This window comes from Oreochromis aureus, linkage group 12 (assembly GCF_013358895.1).
Source record: "Oreochromis aureus strain Israel breed Guangdong linkage group 12, ZZ_aureus, whole genome shotgun sequence".
NCBI lineage: Eukaryota > Metazoa > Chordata > Actinopteri > Cichliformes > Cichlidae > Oreochromis > Oreochromis aureus.
The window spans coordinates 18,308,893-18,332,047 of NC_052953.1; the positions used below are offsets into that span (position 1 = coordinate 18,308,893).

The 23,155-nt window shown below is 39.5% G+C and overlaps 1 protein-coding gene and 2 long non-coding RNA genes across 7 annotated transcripts in view; 2 read left to right on the forward strand and 1 right to left on the reverse strand.

The window, feature by feature from the left end:
- Positions 1-481: 481 nt before the first annotated feature.
- Positions 482-23,155, reverse strand: part of stpg2 (sperm-tail PG-rich repeat containing 2) — a 71,620-nt gene continuing 48,946 nt past the window's right edge. The window contains exons 11-14 of one of the 5 annotated variants that reach the window (XM_031729104.2): positions 22,726-22,891; positions 20,518-20,633; positions 1,403-1,619; positions 483-1,307 (exon numbers count right to left, since the gene is read on the reverse strand). In XM_031729104.2, coding sequence (XP_031584964.1) covers positions 1,452-1,619; positions 20,518-20,633; positions 22,726-22,891 — 450 coding nt within the window. In that variant the 3' untranslated portion in view covers positions 483-1,307; positions 1,403-1,451. Of the gene's footprint in view, positions 1,620-20,517; positions 20,634-22,725; positions 22,892-23,155 lie in introns of all 5 variants that reach the window. The other 4 variants (XR_005615126.1, XM_031729103.2, XM_039620895.1 and 1 more) reach the window with 4 other exon arrangements.
- Positions 8,236-9,826, forward strand: LOC120443094. Its single transcript, XR_005615128.1, has 2 exons — positions 8,236-8,747; positions 9,052-9,826. It is a non-coding gene; the product is annotated as an uncharacterized LOC120443094 (long non-coding RNA).
- LOC120443093 lies at positions 16,821-18,008 on the forward strand. Its single transcript, XR_005615127.1, has 2 exons — positions 16,821-16,927; positions 17,231-18,008. It is a non-coding gene; the product is annotated as an uncharacterized LOC120443093 (long non-coding RNA).

The window sequence follows — 23,155 nt, forward strand, 5'->3', positions numbered from 1 at the left end:
AGTCATTGCAAATAATACTTGCTTCATGACTGATGCATGTTAAGCACTAACGTATGGCAACAAATTTATATGAATTCTAAAAATGTGCTGGTTTATTGGCATTAACTAAGGAGTAGCTTCTCATGACCTTAAGACGCATCATGTGTGAGTTCAAAGCTTAATCATATATGAAGCAGTTTGCTCGCCAAGCACTTTAACTGTGGGTCAGCTTCTGGTTTAGTAGGCACATCTCTTGTGTATTTCCCACACCGTCGTACATCAGTCAGCAGTATCCTCCACTCCCATTGATTGCTCCAATCACTCGCCTCAAAGTCCAGATTAGTTTTACTCAGGACCCGCCCACTTAGGGTCACCAACAGTTGCATTGACTGTCATCTACACAAGTCATTAGATTTTATTGGCGTTTCTCTAGCTGCTACATCACCATTTGTCTCTTCCTGTGTGTACGCCCCATCAGGGGTGTGATCTGAGCTAGCATTCATCCAGCTTTACTGTTATTAACTCTAACAAGAAAAAAGTACTATAGCAAAACCTTCACAACATTTTTAATATTTGAGTCATTTATGCCAGATTGGATCTTTTGATGCTTGACTTAAGACAACAACATGCCCTATGGAATAATAACAAGTTAACAAATCATTTGAAGCATTATTCACATGAATGCCTTTATCAATGTTACTGATATACAAAGTTGTTTATACAGGGGGAAATAATCCACAACAGCCAACTTCAGATGAAATGTTCTTAGTAGGTATACAGTATCACTCTTTGACAATAATGCAAAGTCATCTTCTTCCAAAGTGCTGCCTAAAACATTAAGGAAAAACAAATATGTTAATCAGTCAGCATTATGCACTGTAAATTTGATGTTTAAAAAGATACTGGCTGTTATAATTAGCTTAAATGAACTGTAATTTACTCTGAGGGCAATTTCTAGCACTTGAAAAACTGAAACCTATTACCAGAACAACAGCTCTAGGGAACTTCTCTGTTATTTGATAGCCCATTTTGGGCTTAGACACACACTCAAACACAAACATCACACACAGTAAAACAAACAGCTTGGACAGATTGCAGACATAAGCTTTCAAAAAGTGGCTGGGAGTAAAAACGATGCCAAATGCATAATGAAATGCACTCATACAACATATAAAAATATTACTGTCATTCTCACAATTAGTCTAAAAACCTCCTAAAGCCTGATGTTGAATTACAATACATATTGTAATTGCACATTTCTGTTATTACATGAACAAACTTACCTTGTTTTCAGTTATTAAACTGTAACTTTACTCACTTGTTATCTGCTATATATTCAAACAGAATGAACATAACATCAATATTCATGAAAAATCAACTTTTCTCAGAATATGAATTTAAATGTAATGACCTGAGGACTGACCTTTTCCCCCACTAACTTTTCATCTTTAAACTCTGACCCACAAAGAACTCTATGAACTGCTGGTGGCGATAAAGGTGTTGGGTGTGCTCGCTTTAATGGCCTTGTGGGCTGTTAAAGGCCCATCAGCCACACGGGGGGAGCAGCAGGGACTCAGAGGGTTGTTGAGCGTCACGTTGAAGGTGCCCTTCAGTAGTGTGTTCATAATACTTGGACTCAACTGCAGAGACATAAACAAAACAGAGATGAGGGACAATGAAGGATGATGAAAAGTTAAAGGGGTATTCTCGGCCACCCCTCATTTCTTCACATTTTGCTAGGAACATAGAAAATAGGTGGAGCAATTTATTGAAACATATGCAAGCATACCTGGAAATACAGGTTATAAAGCAAAAAGTTTGTTTAATTCTAATGAGCTTGATGAAAGTCAATATTTTGTATGGCCACCATTATTCTCAGAGCCTGATCTATCTATTACTTTTGCAAAAAAAGTAATTAGATTACTGTTACTTTCCCGTAAACAGGCTCGTTCCTGCGTTACTAAACCGTGATTTTGTTTGTGAGAGTGTCTCATGAAAATGACGTACGCGCATGCGACGTCCATGGCAGTAACAGATGTGTGTAGCTCAACAATGGATAATAGTGCGGGAGAGAGTATGTGGGAAGAAAACTTCTTTCTACAGTGAAAATTCCTGTGGCAGCGTGCCACAGGAATGTGAAATTCACAGAGAAATCCGCCGATCCCCCCACTGACATGAGCGCTGTAGCTACCACATCCAATTCCACCGGGCAAACCTCCACCGGCCCCACTCCTACTAAACAGGTGAAAATAGACTTGAGAGCGACAGGACTTAGTGCTGCTGAACTTTTGATTTTATTTATTTTTTGCTGTGTTTTACTTGCATCTATTTGAAAGAGTGATTATAAACACAAAAAATAATTTTATTTTATACGCTATGCATATGCATATGCTATGCAGAAAATAGGTTTAAATGTTAAACAAATTTCTTCACGTCAAAGACTGTTGCATATAATTTAATTTTTACTCGATGCAATGTGCATAAAGTTAAAAGATTAAAACTTGTTTTATTAGTTTTAAAAAGAGACTTTTTCATTTAATGGATTATGCATAAAAAATAGAACTGGGCTGAAAGGTCTATTGCTTTATTACATATTCAGGTTTTGTATCATGTTTTTTTAAAAAGAAACTAAGTAATAAGGTAACTAATTACTTTTGAAAATAAGTAATCAGTAAAGTAACTGGATTACTTTCTTAGAGAAGTAATCAGTAATTAGTAACTAATTACTATTTTCAACTAACTTGACCAACTGTGATGGACCAAGCAGTGAAGGAAACTTAGGCACAGGTTAAAGTCCAAAAAAATGATTTTTTATTTAACCCAAAAACATAATTGGTTAAATCATGCAAAAAGAATCAAAATCTTGGGCCCATAAAAGAGGTCAAAATAACAGAACTCTACTCAAAGTTGACAACACTACTGATAACTCAAACAAACTGACCTAACTTAACGAGACAAAGGGGAAACTTAAATAGTGGCTGATCAGCCCACAAAAAACACAAGAAGGGGTAAAACACACAAAACCTAACTAAACCAAACATAAAGAACTCCAATTCCCCCCCATGGTCCAGAGTTATGGAATGAACCAATTAGCAGTCTTCCTTCAAAGCTCGCTCCGCCCCTTTTCCACCTCTTGGCTCCTTAATCAAGGGACTGGAACAGCTGCAACTAAGGTAACTCAGAAAACAAAAGATTAATCATACATAACAGTGTAAACTAAAATGTGCGCACTTATTTTAGAATGCAGTGTTATGTGGAATTAACTCTAAACCAAAACCAGTTATTTATTGTCCTGTAAATTAATTCCTATATTTAAAGAAAGACAAATGTGAATGCAATGTTACTTATAAGCCTCTACACTAACATGGTGGGTATTACCACTGTGTGGCTGTAAGTGCAGCCATCACACCAACACTGGTGGTGAAGATGCATGTCTCAGGTCCTGTGTCAGGTCTTTGTTGGATTCTTTTCAGATTCTCTCAGGCAATTTTCATCTGCTATACATAGTTTTTGAGGTCTGTCACTTTTCACACTGACACCATTCTCAGATATGTCCTTTTACCCATTTGGCCAATGCCTCTTTAGGGAGAAATGGGAACTAACTATGTGTTTTTGCAAAAGGCTGCTATTGACAAAGTACCAAAAGATATAAATTAACATTGGTTCTTTGCTAAGTTTGTCTGTTATGTGTAGACACACAACTGGTTCACTTAAGTTAGGTGCCTTTTTATGCTTGAATGATTCATAGGTCAGTGTTAAGTGGCTTAACAGAGGAAAAAAAAATACTTCTCAGAAGACACAGAACTGAACTAAAAATGAGTGAAAACGCAGCCAATGTCAAAGAAAATCTTTGAAAGACCTTCAGAAAGCCTTGCTGAAGATCACTTTAAAGTCTGGCTCTTTCCAAAAAAAATCGTAAAGAATGATATGTGGCCCAAGACTTTTGCACAGTACTGTATATTTTTAAAAAGGGAAAGAGAAGAAATAGAAAATTAACCAAACAAAAAGCGATTAATGTATAAATGAATAACTGGAGGCCTCTTACAGAGGAAAAAAACTAAACAAAACACTACGTTCACTTCAAAGTCTGCCCTTAAAATCACCTCCCAAAAAACCCACACACATATATATGCTCTATGTACTCACACACTTCATCAACTGTCCTACTCTGGTACTGCCGAGCCTTTTCTATAAAGCTCTCTCTCACTCGCTCTCTCTCTCACCCCCCACTACCTCCATATAACCTCTGAGCACGTACGTGCACACACGGACACGCACACATCAGTATGCCAGAGGTGCTGCAGCAGGATTTGAGAACACTGGCGGCACGGCTCAGATCTCAGTATTGATCCTAATGGGAAAAGGGTTGCAGGTTCAACTCCAGGTCACCCTCGGGGTTACTGGGTAGGTCGAGGAGATAGGGGAAGAGCCCTTGGAAGTGACGACACCATTGGAATGGCAATGATGAGGGAGATTATGGGATGCTTCAGTAGGTCAAAGAGGGGAGAAGGTAAAGGAGAAAATTGCAGGTTGGTAATTGGTGGTGGTGATTATGTTACTTGGTATGTATGAAGACATATTCAACCGCGCCCATGAGCACAGACGAAGGAGTGCAGGATGCACAGTCATTCCTATAAAACACACACAGCACCTGCCACACACAGTAAAGGAACGCAAGCATTTTCTACCCACAATCCAGCAAAACAAGAGATGCAAGAGAATCAAATTGCTTTTCATGAGCAGCTCGTATTTACCAGTACTTCAGTCGGCCAAAGAACAGATTATACACCTTTTGAGTCCATCCGTCAGTTTGAAACAAAGTGTAGATGGAACATCCACAAGGTCTGTACATAACAACCCTGCAAGATCTATTCAGGAAAACTTTACAAGACTGAGAACAAAATGAATGCCAGGTACCAAAATAGCTTCTGATCCAGCCAACGAGTGAGACAAATATGGAGACAAGGACCCAAGACTATAATCAGGCTTTAGAAGTTTGTGAACTCAAGAATTTTTCTCTATTTAAGGCATAGCACTTGTGCTCCACTGACCAGTAGAAAAGGCTAGAGAAGGTCCTAGAGGTGCATGCCATCAAAACCAGGGATTTTGAAAACTATGAAGGACTTTATTTTGTACAGCTTGCCTCTTTTTTGCAGGAGCAACACTATATATAAAAATATGGAAGATGAATGCTGTGTGTATAAACCACAACTTCACAGAATTCCTTTACAGTCCTAAATAAATAAATAAAAATAAAATAAAACAACAAAGATCCAGTGTGTCACACACTGATTCATACCATTTTTCTTGCCAAAACTCCAGACTTTGGTGACATCATAGATGGTTACAGCCATGCAAGGACCTTCCTTTTTAAATGTATTTGTAACTCCCACAGTGAAGTATATTCAACAGATTAACAGCCAAATAAACTGTACCGTAGTTTCCAGCTCTTTTAAAACATGCATTTTCTAAAGTCAACAAGAATTAAAAGTAGGAACGTGAAAACTCACACACAGTGAAAGCCTTTGCGAGGTACAGACATCCCACTGAGAAGCATATCATAATATGTCAACTGCGTCAAGAAAACCTTATGTTCTAAGTAAGCCTTGGTAATAGTAGATTTTTATGAAGGGTGCCAATTTATACATACAGTATATATACTTGTACAGCAGAGTGATATTGAAATTTAAAATTTAAGGGGTTACCACTGTCTGCTCAGCTTTACTCTGCTTCATGTGCTGCACAAAGTGCTGAGAGTATTGTGAAAAATATACTCTATAATTATTAAACTACCACTTATTTCTTTTTGTATTTCAAATTAAAAAACTTAAGTTTCTTCTTTTCTTGCCTCAGTATGTGTTTTGTACTCTCTAGCATATAAATACCATTAAAGACTACAGCATTTAATTAATATTTGTTTCTGCTCGACATCCGTTCCCCGAGTCGTTTTACATTTCCATATTCCATCCACACTTTTCTCTCTGTTAAATGAAGCTCAGCCACTAAGAACAGTGTAATCAAGCCTACTCAAGCAGGTACCTCACATAGTGCATTTAATGGAAACTCTAAATGAACCTTCACAGTGGACAAATGCTGCTCAAGTAGATAGCTTTGTGACATTATGCACACCTATGGATGAATGATCATGCGCACACTTATGCCGAAATAGCTACTGTTCCATTACATGAAAAGTCTGCTTCAGATTTCAGACGCTCAGAACACATTTCCAGCTGTTGAATTTAACTACCCTCTTCAGCAGCTCAATTTTCTGCTTTCTGTCTCTCCGCTCCTCTTCCTCCACGCATTTTCACCACCTTTTCAGCACCGACTCACCTCTACCGCCGTCTCCCCTTCTCTCACACCCCTCCCTGCCTCCTTCTCATTACTACCATCCTACACTCTGCCTGTTCATCTTCTACAAGCACTTATTTATCTCCCTCTCTGCTCCACTTCATACTATATTTAACGCTGCATGGCCCGTGGTGTCATATAGAATCACAGTCACACAGCTAATTACTGAGCAGCGAGCTTAAACTTGCATTTCGCTATTAAAAAGGAACTTGACTTCCTCCAGCTAAATGGAACCATATGATTATGTACAATGCAATAGAATCAGTCTATAACCCATGAATGAAATCTTTTTTTATGTTCTTGTATGGGGCTTTTACTTCATTATACATATGTATGAATACCAGATGGACATCCAAAATTATTTAGATCACAGGAAGGTTGAAAATAAAAAAGTACTTGCAAAACAGTGTGCAGTGCTTCTGGTAAGAGGCATCATGAGTAATCTGAAATGCCAAATCTAGTTTAACAAATTGTATTAGCTTATCTTAGAAGTGACTGGCAGGTTTTCAACATATGTTCTTCTGCTGCTTAAGGTGGGATTGAGCCTCTTGAAGCCCACATTTAGAACACTGTAGAGGTCATCGCTAACACATTGCAAGAGAAAGCCATTTACACCTACAAAAAAAAATTCCAACTGACCTATCATGCATGCCTCTGGAGTGCAGGAGAAACTGGTGCACCCAAATGAAGTATATACTTGGACAGAAGAAAGATACAAATTATGCTCTAGGAGCTCTTGGGCAGCCAGTGGAGCAGAACTTAGGGCCTAATTTACTCATCTGCAGCTCACTTCTACACAGAGCATTATTAGCTGATATTGAAGATCTAATCATGTAACTACACTGCTACAAAGTTTAGCAAAACCAATTTACTCTTACTTTGAGACAATTATCTACCATCTTTAAAGCTCTCTGTGATGGTTAAAGCGGCTGCAGACAAACACTCGATGTGGATCTCAGTTCAATACAACTTTTACCACCCAACCCTTGGGGGGAGAAAGGATGGAGATAGGACAGTTTGAGGTGGGAGGAGGATCAAATCAGATTTTTCAACAGTTTTACTAGCTACAGTGGAAAAATTCCCACAGCTACACCTCCCTCTTATAAGAGAAAGAAATAAAGCAAAGAGACCGATTGTCATCGAGAGAGCAATGACAAAAGCTGATCCATAAAGATTACATCTTGTATGACAGACCGTCTTGAATGTCAATGAAGGTGGTAGGTAGGCAGACTCAGCAAACATTTTGAGCTCCCAGAGGTGAGTAGTTTATTTACAGCGTCCTCCATCTTGTTTGAAACTTACAAATAAATGTAGAAAACGTATTAGCTTATAATAACCAAAAAGAAAAGGCACATAATCTAAACAATGCACCTCCCCACTGTATCTGAAGCAACCACAACCCTGTAACTTACTATATGTATGAATTTACACCCAGTTAGCGTAGCTAGTGCCAACAACCCAAGTCAGTAAAGCTACAGATGTGGACAAATTTGCTGGTATTTTCCACAAAAAAACAAAAAAAAAAAACAACAATACAACCATTTAGCAGTCAGTTGAGTCAAGTACTCTACTGCAAACAAATGCATCGCCAACAAGTTGTACTCATCGGGGCAGACAGATTCAGACTGCGCATTCATGAACCAAAGTCAATTTGAATTGGGCTACAATTGTTTGGAGGCTGTTTTTTACCAGGCAGCCAGTGCAATTTCCTTGCAGTCAAAAGCCGTCACCACAACTACTTGTAATCGGTTGTCAAATGTCAAAAAACTCCAAAACCTAGTCATAATGTGGTTGCCATCCTATTTTATATGACTGATCTATTTTTAAGGCTTCTGACTAAGACTTAATTCTTCATGCAATAAAGATTAAAAAAAAGCATGTCAATACATATCAAACCTTTGTGTAACCCTGGTTAACAGTTGTCAATAGATAAAAGCCTGTTAGTAAAAACAGTCATAAGAAATATATTACTGGTGATAAATAGTTGTCAATAAATAGAACATAATGGTTAAGGAAATTCATTAAAAACATCAGCAATGATATAATTCATGGTATAGGATTTCATTTGTGTTTAAACATATGTTAAAAGGTTAAAAAACTTGCTAATTCATGGTGTTTTTATGTTAATTCAGGTAAAATGGCTAAAATATGTGTTCAGACTCTTATTGTGAAAGGGTACGCTGCAGCGTGACTCCTGTGATCAGCCACACCCAATCGGGTTGTTCCTTCTTTTTGATGCTGGAGAGGGAGAAATGCAGATAGTCGTTGCGGAGCTGCTGCCTAAACGAGTGAAAAAATATTAAAAAACAAGTCAGAAGCCTACATAAAGCCATTTTTGTACTCTGGAGAATATATTTTTGTTTTTTCCGACCTGTCTTTGCCTTGGTGACGTTGTGAACATAACCGAACGGGACTTGGTGAGTTCAGAAATTGTATTTTATTTCATGCAAGAAATGTTTTGTTGTATTATATTGCTCATTTCATGCAAATGGAAAGTCAAGGTAGCAGATTTATGCTGTTTTATGTTAAAAACGGTGGATTGGTGCTTGACCAACACACAGGCTGCAGTTCAAAGGCCTTTGACGGTGTTTCAGCACGCCATATTGGCGTCACCTCATTTACGGCTAAATAAGCTGGAAAAAACGGACTTTTACTGTTATTTAAGGGCTACCCGTGTGTTATTTTCAAATGTTTATGCATATTGCTTTGTTGTTATGGTAGGCCATTAAGGTTTGGATCGGGAAATGCCGAGCTAGAATCGGAGTTTGATCCGCTGAGCGAGAAACAAGATGGCGAGCCACCCAGGGACCCATTGAACTGTACCGAGCAGGAAAAAGGAAACTGCCCCTGCTGGACGTTGAACTCTTTCACTAAAAAACTGGTAGGATTAATCCATACACCTCTGCAAAAGAACAGTGGACTTTCAAAGCACTGGATAATCATTCAGAGCAATTCCAGGATTTATAGTTAAAGGACACAGAGACAATTTTCTTTTGTTTATTTGTTTGTTTAAGGGATTTGTTCAGCCTTTTGCTGAATTGTTTTCAGTTTTTACATGTTTTGTAACTTATTTTGGACAACCAATTTTAATGCTGTAATGGTGTTAATGGAAATGTAAATAATTTTGTTGGGTTAAAACAAAATAAGGAATGGTTGAAATTTAAAGGTTGAACTTAGACCAAGATTAAATTAAATCTTGGGCTTAAAAGAACTAAGCTTGATTTAAATAACACAGTGTTAATTCAAATAGGTCAAAGGATAAACTTGAACTTAGAACTTGAAATGAATAAAACAATAACCTAGGTTGAAAATAACATCCTTTTAAAGCCAAATAAAAGGTTTTGAAATAAATAGGATAAATTAACAGAAATTACTGAACTAAAAGGAAAGAAAATATCTTGTTTCCTTAAAGGTGTGTTGAATGTTTTATATAATGTTTGTCAACTGTCTATTATCTCTGTCTTTTCCAAAATAACAAGCCGGCAATTTAAACGTATTTTCTGGTCTGTGGTCTTTATTACATCCTACACTCATTACTACTCTAGTAGTCGAACCTAACTGGTCCTAGTATACTGTAACGACTCCAGAAGTGTTACAGAAGTGGCGAGCCAGCCAGGAGTAGTAATTGATTCCTCAAGGTTGTTTTCCTGACCCAGACCTCAAAAATAGGCCAAGTCCGGCAAAATGGAAATAGTTGACAGAGAGAATGTTAAAATCCCAAACTCAGTTATTGTTAATGGGATTACAGGCACAGACACTGATGAAGCTTTAAAAGACTTTTTAAACAGATATGGTCGAACAGCAAGAACCCTTAAGATAGATGATCCCAAGTCTTCTTACCACAAAATGTTATTGTGGAGTATGAGAGTGGAGCTGCTCTGTCAACACTTGAACCCTTACTACCTTACACACTTGAATGTCCGAATGAAGTCACTTATCAGATACGAGCCCTGTCACCTGAGTACATCGCAGCTGTTACCAACGTCGCCACCAACAGTTTTTTCAATGAACTGCAAAGCATTGCTAAACTTAGTGGCAAATCTTTTGAAGCTGTTCTGCATGAACACCTTTCCCAATGTGCTCAGTCAGTCACACACAGCATAGAAGCTCCTACCCCAGACGCACAAAGTGAACCAACAACCCAGGTACAAGCAAATGACCAACCAATCCAGAGTGAAACTCCAGAACCAATCAAAGCTAACGAACGCATCAGCGATTCTGAGTCAGTCAACCAGACACAACCAGATCTACAAACTACCATTCCACAGAGCTTTATAACACACCCTGAGGTGCAAAAGGTTGTAGTAGAGCACATTGTGCGAAGTGAAGCTCTTGTCTCACCAGTGAACGCCTCTTTCCGCCTCAGAAATTTTTCAGGCAAACTGCCCTGTCCTAGTCATGAGGTGGACTTTGATACATGGCGCCACAGTGTAGAGCTCCTACTTCAAGATCCCAATCTGTCTGACTTGCAACGCCATGGAAAATCTTAGACAGTCTTGTACCGCCTGCTGCCAACGTGGTGAAACCTCTGGGCCCTGAAGCTTTGCCTTCAGCTTATCTTGAACTACTCTATTCAGCTTTTGGCACTGTGGAGGATGGCGATGAGCTTTTCGCCAAATTCCTCAACACATTGCAAGATGCAGGTGAAAAGCCTTCACACTACCTCCATCGCTTGCAAACAGCTCTCTCAGAAGCTCTGAAAAGAGGTGGTGTCGTAGCTGGTGAAGTAGACCGACACCTTCTGCGTCAATTCTGTCGGGGTGTTGGGATAATGCCTTGTTAACAGATCTTCAGCTCGAAAGGAAAAAGACAAACCCCCTCATTCACTGAGCTGCTGCTACAGTTGAGAGTGGAAGAGGACAAGCATACTGCAAAAGAAAACCGAATGAAAAAACATTTTGCTGCCACCAGACCAAAAGTAGCCTCTCACTCTATTGCTGCAAATGCTGACTTTCCTGCGCTCACCATGCAAAATGATCTAACTGAAATGCGAACACAAATAACTGCGCTGCAGAGTGAACTGACAAGATTGAAACCCCAGAAAGTAGACCCACCAGTAGATGCTCAAAAGATCTGGTCACAGAACTAAAGGCACAAATCAGTCAGCTCCAAAGCCATCTCGCAACATTAACCCCGAACCCTCCTAGAAAAAGTCTGACCCTCCAAAAGCTAATGCTAAGACCAACTCCAAAGTACCAGAACAAACCCCTTGACATCCCAAGCTGCAAAGAGTAGGCCCAAGCCTGGATACTGTTTCCAGTGCGGCGAAGACGGCCATATTGCCTCTGTGTGCCCAAATGACCCAAACCCGTCTTTAGTCACTGACAAAAGGAAACAGTTGAAAGAAAAACAGTTACTGTGGGATAGACAAAACAAGCAAACACAGCCTTTAAACTAAAGGGAGCCCTCATTGCGGGACAAATGGGTGCTACGGATAAAACCAGTCCCACCGAACCCTCACATAAGCCCAAAAACGATTCTCAAACAGTAAATCAGCCACTGTGAAACTACCCAAAGGTCTAATTGGAGCTAAGTACACTGCTCAAGTAAAATCAATGATCAAGCTTGCAACTGCCTTCTTGATACCGGATCGCAAGTGACCACAGTGTCCCGGTCGTTCTCTGAAAAGAATCTTGCAGACCTTGAAATCCATCCAATACAGGACCTGCTAGAAGTCGAAGCTGCAAATGGTCAGAATGTCCCATATTCAGGCTATATTTGTGTCGACATTACCTTTCCAAAGAGCTGTTTTGGTACTGAACTTACCGTGTCCTCTCTTGCATTAATTGTTCCAGACACACGCTCTAGTGTTCAGTCTTCTCTCTAATTGGCACTAACACTCTTGACCTTGTCTTTGAAAGCCTCTCCTTGGCTGATACAGACCTCAGTATCCTGCCTTATGGTTATAGAGTAGTACTGAGCGTGTTACAACAAAGACACAAGCAAAAGAGGACGACAGCCTTGGTCTTGTCACTCTGTCAGGAAGGAGCCTGAAGTCATTCCTGCAGGCCAAAGTCGAGTCTTAGAGGGTTTGGTGCACGCAAAACTGAACACTCAGGCAGGTGGGTAGTGGTCGAGACCCCTCTACATCCTCCTTACCAGGTGGTGTCTTGGTCACCAACTGTCTACTTACCCTTGCTGAGAAACCCTCACAAAAGCTTCCAGTGGTCCTGCGAAATGAAAGTAAGCATGACATAGTTATCCCTGCGAAAAGTGTCATTGCTGAAATGCATGCTATTCAAGAGATCATACCAAACAGTCAGATCACAGAGCAGTCTAAACAGACTCCCAGCTCAAACCCTGCTGAGCTTAACCTTAACTTTGCTGATTCTCCAGTCCCTGCTGAATGGAAAGAACGAATCACACAAAAGTTAAGTGCTATGTCGGAGGTTTTCGCACTACGACGACACAGACTTTGGTTGCACTAACAAAGTGAAGCACCAAATCAAACTGAGCGATGAAACCCCTTTAAACACAGACCCGTCCCGTACGACCACAAGATCTTGACGCTGTGCGGAGGCATTTGCTGGAGCTAAGCGATGCAGGTGTCATTCGTGAATCCGAGTCGCCATTTTCCTCACGATAGTGGTGGTAAGGAAGAAAAATGGAGACGTAAGACTTTGTGTAGATTACCGCAAGTTGAATCTGAACACCATCAAAGACGCCTCTGGCGCTTCCTAATTTGGAAGAAGCGTTCTCCGCCTTGACAGGATCGGTGGTTCTCGGTTCTTGACCTCAAAAGCGGGTACTACCAGATCGAAGTGGATGAGGCAGATAAGCACAAAACAGCCTTCGTATGTCCGATGGGGTTCTTCGAGTTCAACCGGATGCCCCAAGGAATAACAAACGCTCCCAGCACATTTCAAAGGCTGATGGAGAAATGTATGGGCGACATCAACCTTAAGGAAGTCCTGGTCTACCTAGACGACCTTATAGTTTACTCCGAAACCCTCGAACAACACGAGACCCGCCTTCTCCACGTGCTTAATCGTCTCAAAGAATACGGTCTGAAGCTATCGCCTGAAAAATGTATGTTTTTTCAGACGTCAGTTCGGTACTTAGGGCACATTGTCTCCCAAAACGGTGTAGAAACAGACCCCGAAAAAGTAGCAGCATTAAAAACATGGCCAAGTCCCAAGAACTTGAAAGAACTCCGCTCCTTCTTAGGGTTTGCGGGGTATTATAGGCGGTTTATTAAGGACTTTTCTAAGATCGTAAAACCCCTTACCAACCTAACTGCCGGATACCCCCCTCTGCGGAAAAGCAATAGCTCTAAGTCCAACCACGTCCAATACTTTCAGCCAAAAGCTCCTTTCGGAGAGAGATGGACAGAGAGTTGTCAGAAAGCGTTTGAGACGATTATAGACAAACTGACTTCTGCCCCAATTTTAGGCTTTGCCAACCCCAAGTTGCCTTATGTATTACACACAGATGCAAGCACAACTGGGTTAGGGCAGCTCTTTATCAAGAGCAGGAGGGAGAGTTATGGTAATTGCATACGCAAGTAGAGGACTATCGAAAAGCGAAAAGCCGTTATCCTGCTCATAAGCTTGAGTTTCTTGCCCTCAAATGGGCTGTAACGGAAAAGTTTTGCGATTACTTATATGGCAGTCCTTTCACAGTAATAACTGACAGTAACCCTCTAACTTACATTTTGACCACCGCTAAGTTAGACGCGACGAGCTATCGCTGGTTGTCCGCCCTGTCCTCTTTTGAGTTCCAGCTTAGGTACAGAGCAGGCAAACAAAACATGGACGCAGATGGCCTGTCTCGTCGTCCGCATCTCGAGCCATTAAATGACCTTGTCTCTCTGAAGGAACAGGAGCGGATCCGTCAGTTTGTGCAACACCACTTGCCTGGCACCGATCCTTTCACTCACGTTCCCTCTCAAGCTGTCAGTGCAATCTGTGAGAAACATCTAGTCCTCCAGTCTCTTGACACAGACCATGCTCTCGCCTGCCCACTCGTGACATCTCTGTCTATGTCCGTTGATGCTGTTCCCGACAGTTTCGACCAGTGTGATGCTTTTCCTGTCATTCCAAGCTTGTCAGAAGAAGAGTTAAGACAAAGTCAAAGAAACGATCCTGCTATCAATGAAATCATACACCAGCTTGAAACAGGTGAAACATCTCCTCCTACTGTACGCGCAACGAGATCCCACAACTTAGCATCCTTCTGCGTGAGCTAAACAAACTTGAGTTGCAGAATGGGATTTTGTACAGAAAAAGGCAAGTAGATGAAGACGCCCAGTACCAGCTGGTTCTTCCTGAAAGTCTAAGACCTATGGTGTTCAAAAGCCTTCACGATGACATGGGTCATTTTGGTCTTGACCGGACTCTTGATTTAGCCAGAACCAGATTTTTCTGGCCAAAATGGCCTCAGACATAGAGCAAAGATCAAAAGCTGCAGCAGGTGTGTTTGCAGAAAGACCCTGCCAGAGAGGGCGGCGCCCTAGTAAACATTCAAGTCACCAGACCTCTAGAGTTGGTGTGTATTGATTTCTTGACAATTGAACCAGATCGCAGCAACACTAAAGATGTCTTAGTTATTACAGATTTCTTTACGAAGTATGCTGTAGCAATGACAACTCCCAACCAAAAGGCTAAAACTGTAGCCAAGGCTCTGTGGGAAAACTTTATAATCCACTACGGTTTTCCCGAGAAGTTGCATAGCGATCAGGGAGCAGACTTTGAGTCAAAAACGATCAAAGAGTTATGCGACCTGGCCGGGATTCAAAAGTCAGAACTTCACCCTACCATCCCAGGGGAAACCCTGTGGAGAGGTTTAATAGAACCCTGCTAAACATGTTGGGTACACTCAAAGACGAAGACAAGAAACATTGGCGTGACTTTGTTAAGCCTCTTGTGCATGCGTATAACTGCACCAAACATGAAAGTACAGGATTTACGCCGTACGAGTTAATGTTTGGCAGGCAGCCTAGGTTACCCATTGATCTTGCCTTCAATGTCCCCCTGAACCATCGCCAGCAGCAATCTCACTCACAGTATGTTAAAGCCCTCAAATCTCACCTTCAGGAGAGCTACCAACTGGCTACCAAAAAATGTTAACAAAGTTGCTGAACGTAACAAAGCTAGATATGACAAACATGTAACGGAATCTGTCTTAGGTGTTGGAGATCGCGTGCTTGTAAGGAATGTTCGGATTAGGGGAAAAAAAATTGGCTGATAAGTGGGAGTCCATCGTCCACGTGGTTGTAAGTCAAAAGACAACCTCCCAGTATACACAGTCAAACCTGAGTATCACCATGGTCCCACTAGAACTCTCCACAGAGACCTTTTGTTACCTTGTGGGTTTTGCCATCTGCCCTGAAAATCCTCCAGCAGTCCAAGTAAAGCCTCATCGGCCAAGCACACGTCAACACCCAACAACTGATCCTGATGAACCTGAACTTGAATACCACTCTGAGGAGGATAACTACCCTCTGTATTACCCTCCACCTCCTCCCAAGGAGATCTCAAGGTCGATTGAGGAATACAAAGTAGTCTTTCCTCCCAAGGCTAAGTCAAACCATGCTAATGAGCAACCCAAATCAGACAATTCTCAAGTCTCAGAACATGTGACAGTGCCTGATATTGCTCAAGAGCACCTGGACATGACGGAAACTGTACACTTACCTGATTGTGGAGACCTACCGGATATGGAAAACTTACCTGAAAATGACAAAATACCTGAAATGGAGAAACCACCTGAAATGGAAAACGTGCCTGAACCTGCAAAGGAAAGAGCTCAAATGACTCAACAGAATGAAATGGACAATGTATCGGACTCAACGAAAACTAATGATGAGGAAGCAACTCAAACTCAGGTGAATGGACCTGAACCTGTAAACAATGAAAATGAAAGAAATGACCCTGAAGCAGAGCAATTGGTCAGAAGATCATCCCGAGAGAGAACAAAGCCCAAGCACTTAACATACCCTCAATTAGGAAACCCTCTTGTTGGCATAGTTCAGTCTTTGTTCCAAAGCTTAAGTGAAGCTGTCACAGGCTCTATTGAAATCCATGATATCCAGGTAGTCTGATCTATGCATTATGCAAAGGGCTTGCATACATTTAAGAGGGAGGGTGTAACCCTGGTTAACAGTTGTCAATAGATAAAAGCCTGTTAGTAAAAACAGTCATAAGAAATATATTACTGGTGATAAATAGTTGTCAATAAATAGAACATAATGGTTAAGGAAATTCATTAAAACATCAGCAATGATATAATTCATGGTATAGGATTTCATTTGTGTTTAAACATATGTTAAAAGGTTAAAAACTTGCTAATTCATGGTGTTTTTATGTTAATTCAGGTAAAATGGCTAAAATATGTGTTCAGACTCTTATTGTGAAAGGGTACGCTGCAGCGTGACTCCTGTGATCAGCCACACCCAATCGGGTTGTTCCTTCTTTTGATGCTGGAGAGGAGAAATGCAGATAGTCGTTATGGAGCTGCTGCCTAAACGAGTGAAAAAATATTAAAAACAAGTCAGAAGCCTACATAAAGCCATTTTTGTACTCTGGAGAATATATTTTTGTTTTTTCCGACCTGTCTTTGCCTTGGTGACGTTGTGAACATAACCGAACGGGACTTGGTGAGTTCAGAAATTGTATTTTATTTCATGCAAGAAATGTTTTGTTGTATTATATTGCTCATTTCATGCAAATGGAAAGTCAAGGTAGCAGATTTATGCTGTTTTATGTTAAAACGGTGGATTGGTGCTTGACCAACACACAGGCTGCAGTTCAAAGGCCTTTGACGGTGTTTCAGCACGCCATATTGGCGTCACCTCATTTACGGCTAAATAAGCTGGAAAAAACGGACTTTTACTGTTATTTAAGGGCTACCCGTGTGTTATTTTCAAATGTTTATGCATATTGCTTTGTTGTTATGGTAGGCCATTAAGGTTTGGATCGGGAAATGCCGAGCTAGAATCGGAGTTTGATCCGCTGAGCGAGAAACAAGATGGCGAGCCACCCAGGGACCCATTGAACTGTACCGAGCAGGAAAAAGGAAACTGCCCCCTGCTGGACGTTGAACTCTTTCACTAAAAAAACTGGTAGGATTAATCCATACACCTCTGCAAAAGAACAGTGGACTTTCAAAGCACTGGATAATCATTCAGAGCAATTCCAGGATTTATAGTTAAAGGACACAGAGACAATTTTCTTTTGTTTATTTGTTTGTTTAAGGGATTTGTTCAGCCTTTTGCTGAATTGTTTTCAGTTTTTACATGTTTTGTAACTTATTTTGGACAACCAATTTTAATGCTGTAATGGTGTTAATGGAAATGTAAATAATTTTGTTGGGTTAAAACAAAATAAGGAATGGTTGAAATTTAAAGGTTGAACTTAGACCAAGATTAAATTAAATCTTGGGCTTAAAAGAACTAAGCTTGATTTAAATAACACAGTGTTAATTCAAATAGGTCAAAGGATAAACTTGAACTTAGAACTTGAAATGAATAAAACAATAACCTAGGTTGAAAATAACATCCTTTTAAAGCCAAATAAAAGGTTTTGAAATAAATAGGATAAATTAACAGAAATTACTGAACTAAAAGGGAAAGAAAATATCTTGTTTCCTTAAAGGTGTGTTGAATGTTTTATATAATGTTTGTCAACTGTCTATTATCTCTGTCTTTTCCAAAATAACAAGCCGGCAATTTAAACGTATTTTCTGGTCTGTGGTCTTTATTACATCCTACACTCATTACTACTCTAGTAGTCGAACCTAACTGGTCCTAGTATACTGTAACGACTCCAGAAGTGTTACATTTGTATAAAGTCTTATGGGAAAACATGCATGCTTAGAAATCCTGTGAGGAAACAAATACTCACATGCTAAGACTGACTTACAAAAAGACAATTTGCTGAACTTGTAATATAAACTGCACAGAGGAGGGGAGAAACTCTAAATTATGCTGGAGACAAAGGAAAAACAGACTGAAGACTCTAGAGATACATCTGGTATATTAGAATACATAAGGAGAGTTCAGCTTCTATTGGTTATCTCTCTGTGCTGAACCCTGACTGAGCCCTGTGGAGTTTCCTCATAAACAAACTAAAGGTATGACTACAATAAGTATTGTTTATCAAATGCACTGTGACTACCCTGAGGTCTGACAAACATGGAATGATCGTCGTTTTTCATCAAGCATGTGCAAAGCATATTCTTTTGAAGTTTACATTCGCTTTGTTATCCATTGTTTACTAGGAACAAGTCTTCCCCTTGCTATTGCCGTTTCTGCTCTTTGTGGCACATTACACAGTGTGCATTTACCAGTTACTTTTAATTTGTGTTTTGCTGCCTGATTGGCATTATCAGCCAGGTGGATAAATTCACTAGTGCCAGTCATATTCAATTAGGCCTGCAATGCTGCTTTAATTATCTGAGACATCTCACCACTACTGTGCAGATACATTTATCACATTTTACTAATGTGCTAAAATTTGATGGTGTTAATTGAACTAAAATTGTGTCCATGTCAGTGTCTCGAAACACCTTTGAGGCAAATTTCCTATATGCTTTTGAAGGGCAAAGCCTCTGGAGAAAAAGTCTTCATAGTATAGATACAGGTAAAGCTAGAAAACAGGTAAAGCAGGGAGAGAAGAGACACAGACTGTAGACTACAGAAGAGAAGACAGTAGAAAGCTGGGAGATAAAACTACACAGAGGCAGCAGGCAGACTGGGACACAGGCAGACGGAGGAAAAAAAGAGCTCTGTGATAACATCGCACCCATGGACATGAACATGATGATGAACTGTGTAGTGAGGTTTGAATCAAACCTCGGGTTTTGTCTTTGATGTTCGCCAGTCAAAATCAGCGGGGACTGGAAACAACATTAGCACTTCCTTCTCACTCACACACATTCACCATCAGAGGAAACCCAAAGCTGTAATCTCTATTAAAACGCAGTAAAACAAAGCAGAGAAAGATTATGCTCTGGTTAAGTTTCATTACAGCTACATTATGCTTCAGTCATGAAGTGCATTTGTCTCTGTCAGTCCTCTGTGGTGGCTGCATTAAACGACATTACACTTAATAAAAGGCATCTATTTTTACCCAGTTTAATTCAACCAGGTCGGTCAATTAAGAGTAAAAGTCTCCCACAAACCTGCCTTGTGCAGAAAATCAGCCCAGGAGAGATATTGAAGTTTGGATTTGTTTTTCTTTTTTTCTATTTTTTTTTCCTAAGCAATCAATTTCTTCCGCACAGCTCAAGGTCACTGGGAGAAATGTGATAGATTCTCCGGGGATTACAACTCAAGTAGTGTCAGACGTTCTGGGTATTACATCTCAGGTGTACACGACACACACAAAGAGCAACCTCTGTGTCCATATATGCTAAAAACCCAGCGTGCATCTGCACACTTAAACTTTGCTTGTTTTTTTGCTTCTGTACAAAACCATAGTGGATTTCAATATGTGATTCAGCTTTAATTCAAGGGCTTTTACAAAAATGTAGCATTTACTGTTTAGGACTTTAGACATTATTATACACAGTCCCCCATTTTCAGAGGCTAAAAATTATTTCAACAATTGACTGGTAAGCAGTTTCACGGCCAGGTGAGCCTGGTTAACTTGTGATTTCATGACAAATGAAGCAGATAGAATATTTGAAGTTGATTCGACTGTGGAATTTGTATTTCAAAGCTATCGTTAGGCTGAAAAACCAAAACAAACCTATCAGAGATAGCAAAATCTTTAGTCGTGGCTAAATTAACAATCTGGTAGAAAACGAATGCACCAACCAGCTCAGCAACACTAAAAGACCCAAAAGACCTCACAAGTAAAAGTGCATGATGACAGAGTTATTTCCAGGGTTAAGAAAAACAACGTTGTAACACCCGGAACAAGTCAAGAACACTCTTAAGGAGGTAAGAGTATCACTGTCAAAGTCTACAATCAAGAGATGCCTTCGTGAATTCATAAAATGTACAATGTGTATAAAATGTCTGTAATGTAACTTTGTTAAACCCCTGAACAAATGTCAGCACGTCAGTCATATAATTCTTTGATTTTAAAAACAATGTGGTGGTATATAAAGACAAAACTGTAAAAACTGCATCAAATTGTAGACATAACTGTACTTTAGTTCAGTCAAGCGCACTGGGAGTATGGTACAAAGTGAGGATGTTTTACAAGGCTGAAACATTAATAGATCTTTTTGTACTGTTACCCAATAAGTGTCAGGTCCTGGGCTGATGTTCTTGGGGACTTTGAATCGATCTTCTTTGGAGGACATCAGTGCCAACTTCGGAGCAGGTTTTACACTTGGGTTGTACTGGCCCGGGCCTGATGAACAAAGACACAATTAAAAGCCAGTAAACATACAAAGAACACTATTTTTACCTTACTGGAGTTATTATAGTTTTGTATTTCTGATTAGTATTTATTTTTATTTAGTTTTGAAGTTTTGGTTTCCCTTTTATTGTTTGAAAATGTTTATTTTTAGTCTAGTTTCTATTAGTTTTCGTCTTAGTTTTAATCTTTATTAATTATTATTGTATAGCAGGCATGTGTCAGAGGCAAGATTTAGCAAAATCACTACAGGTATTACAATAAAAACACGGAACTTTTTAAAATCAGCTGACTCACAGTCTTGTGGAAATCTAAAGTCTAAATAAATATGTCTATGAAAGCCTCATAAGGAAAATTGTGATAACATTTTTACCAAACTAACAAATACTAAATACTATATTTTTATTTTATTTTCATTAGTGTTCCATCATTTAAGCTAGTTTCAATTCTTTCTAAAAGTCTAGATTTAAATTTTATTTTTTTTTTATTTTATTTATTTTACTAAAATGTTTTTTTACCTTTAGTTTTAGTTTTTCATTTAGTTTTAGTTAACTAAAACTTGCATTTTGCATTAATAACCCCGCCACATTTTATCACCTTCAAGCTAAGCAATCCAGAAGATCTGAGCCAAATAAATATCATCATAATCTTAAACTGTTAGTACAAATCTATATTTTTGTTGAATATCAAATTCAATACAAGTTTTAGCACCATTAAAAGTAAAATAAGTAACAGCCATCTGACTCTCTGGTCTACAGCAAAGTTGTGGCAAATAAGAATTTTAATTGTTTTTTGTAATCTCTGGAAAATGATATACCTGCATAATACTGGACTCCGCTGTGAATCAGAGGATGGACACAATCCAATAAAACTTCAAAGCTAAGGTTACAAGAATAATACTAACACCCAACTTTTAAGGAGTTATGATAAGAACTTTTACAATTGATTTTTTAAATGGTTTAATGGACCCCCGAGCAAGACATTATATTCACTGCATTTAGAATTGTGATAAGGGGACAAAAAAATATATAAAGAATTCATCACTGGTCTAACAGCTTTATAGTGAGACAGCAGTAGGTGCTATTCAGCCCCAGTGGCTAAATGCAATCAACTTATGACTACACACATGGTTAAAAACACCTTGAGCAACTGCTAATGTCACAGACCATTATGAGCACCACAGTCATTAATTTTTGCTCAGAAATAATGAATAGTTAAACGCTCGGTCCTACCATTATCAGAAATATGATCACGTTAGACCCAGCATGATAAGTAATATAATGTTCCATATATTATAGACCTATTCATAAATGCAAATTCAACTATGGGGGAAAAAAGCATGCACATATCAGTGTGCTTAGTGTGTGTCTCTAAGTTCACGTTAAGTGTCCATATACGCGTGTCCACGTAAGTGCTTCAGGGTGGGGATGCACATGTGTGTGCGTGTTTGCGTTCTAAGCAGAAACAATTCTGCAAACAGTTCAAATCTATTTATATGCAAATTGGATTTTGGTTAAACGGTTTGAGGTTTCTCCTGGGTTGAGTCCCTTGGTGAAAGGGGGCTAGTCATAAATTATCCAAGTAAGTCATGAATCTATCAATTTTCTAACAACATTTTTCAATGGGGGTGTAACTCAGGTAAATATTAGGTTAGAGGCCCATAGAGATGAAGCTAATTGGACTGTATGATAGCAAAGGGAGGCACAGTACAGTTTGTGAATATTTAGCACTGAAAAGAGAGAAAGGACCGACCCACACTTAGACCGAGCCATTTCTCTTTACATAATGTCCTTGTGGGTCTTTAATATAACGCATTTTGAGGGGGCCCACTGAACCTGTGGAGCCCAGCAACATAGAGGACCAAAATGCTGGATGGAACAAAGTTAACACTTGAAATTGGGTTTTACACTTGTTAAACACTTGTTTAGTATTTGATAGATTTAGGTCAGGGTTAGGTATTCAGTTAGGCATTCAGCTGTGGAAGTAAGGGTTATGGTATGGGGCAGGGAAATGCATTATTTTGATTGAAAGACCAAACAAAAAATATATAGTAAAACAAGAGTGCGTGTGTCCGTGAGTGCTACACCTGGCACGCTGGAGTTACTGTGTAGGAAGAAATCATTTCTTGGTGCAGCAGACAGGAAGCAGCTTTGCCGTTTCTTAGCATCTTCACTTCGGGGTTCTAAGTAAGAGTGGCCATTAACCTTCTCAAATGTCTGACTCACATTGTATCTGCTGGGTGCAGGGGAATCCTACAAGAAAAGAAAAGCAGAGCATAGGAGAGTAATGATATATTAGAAAAAACTGACACTAACATTTATACAACAAAATGAAATGCACAAATGTGCAGTTTCCACTTTAAACATTTCACAGCTGCAAGGTCAGCCATCTGTTATTAGAACACACTCACATGGTCCACTTATGATAGTGTCACTCATGAATGCATGAATATTGCCGTGCAAATGCAAGGACATCCAAACAGTGTCAAATCATCTTCATCAAGGCTATTGTTTTTA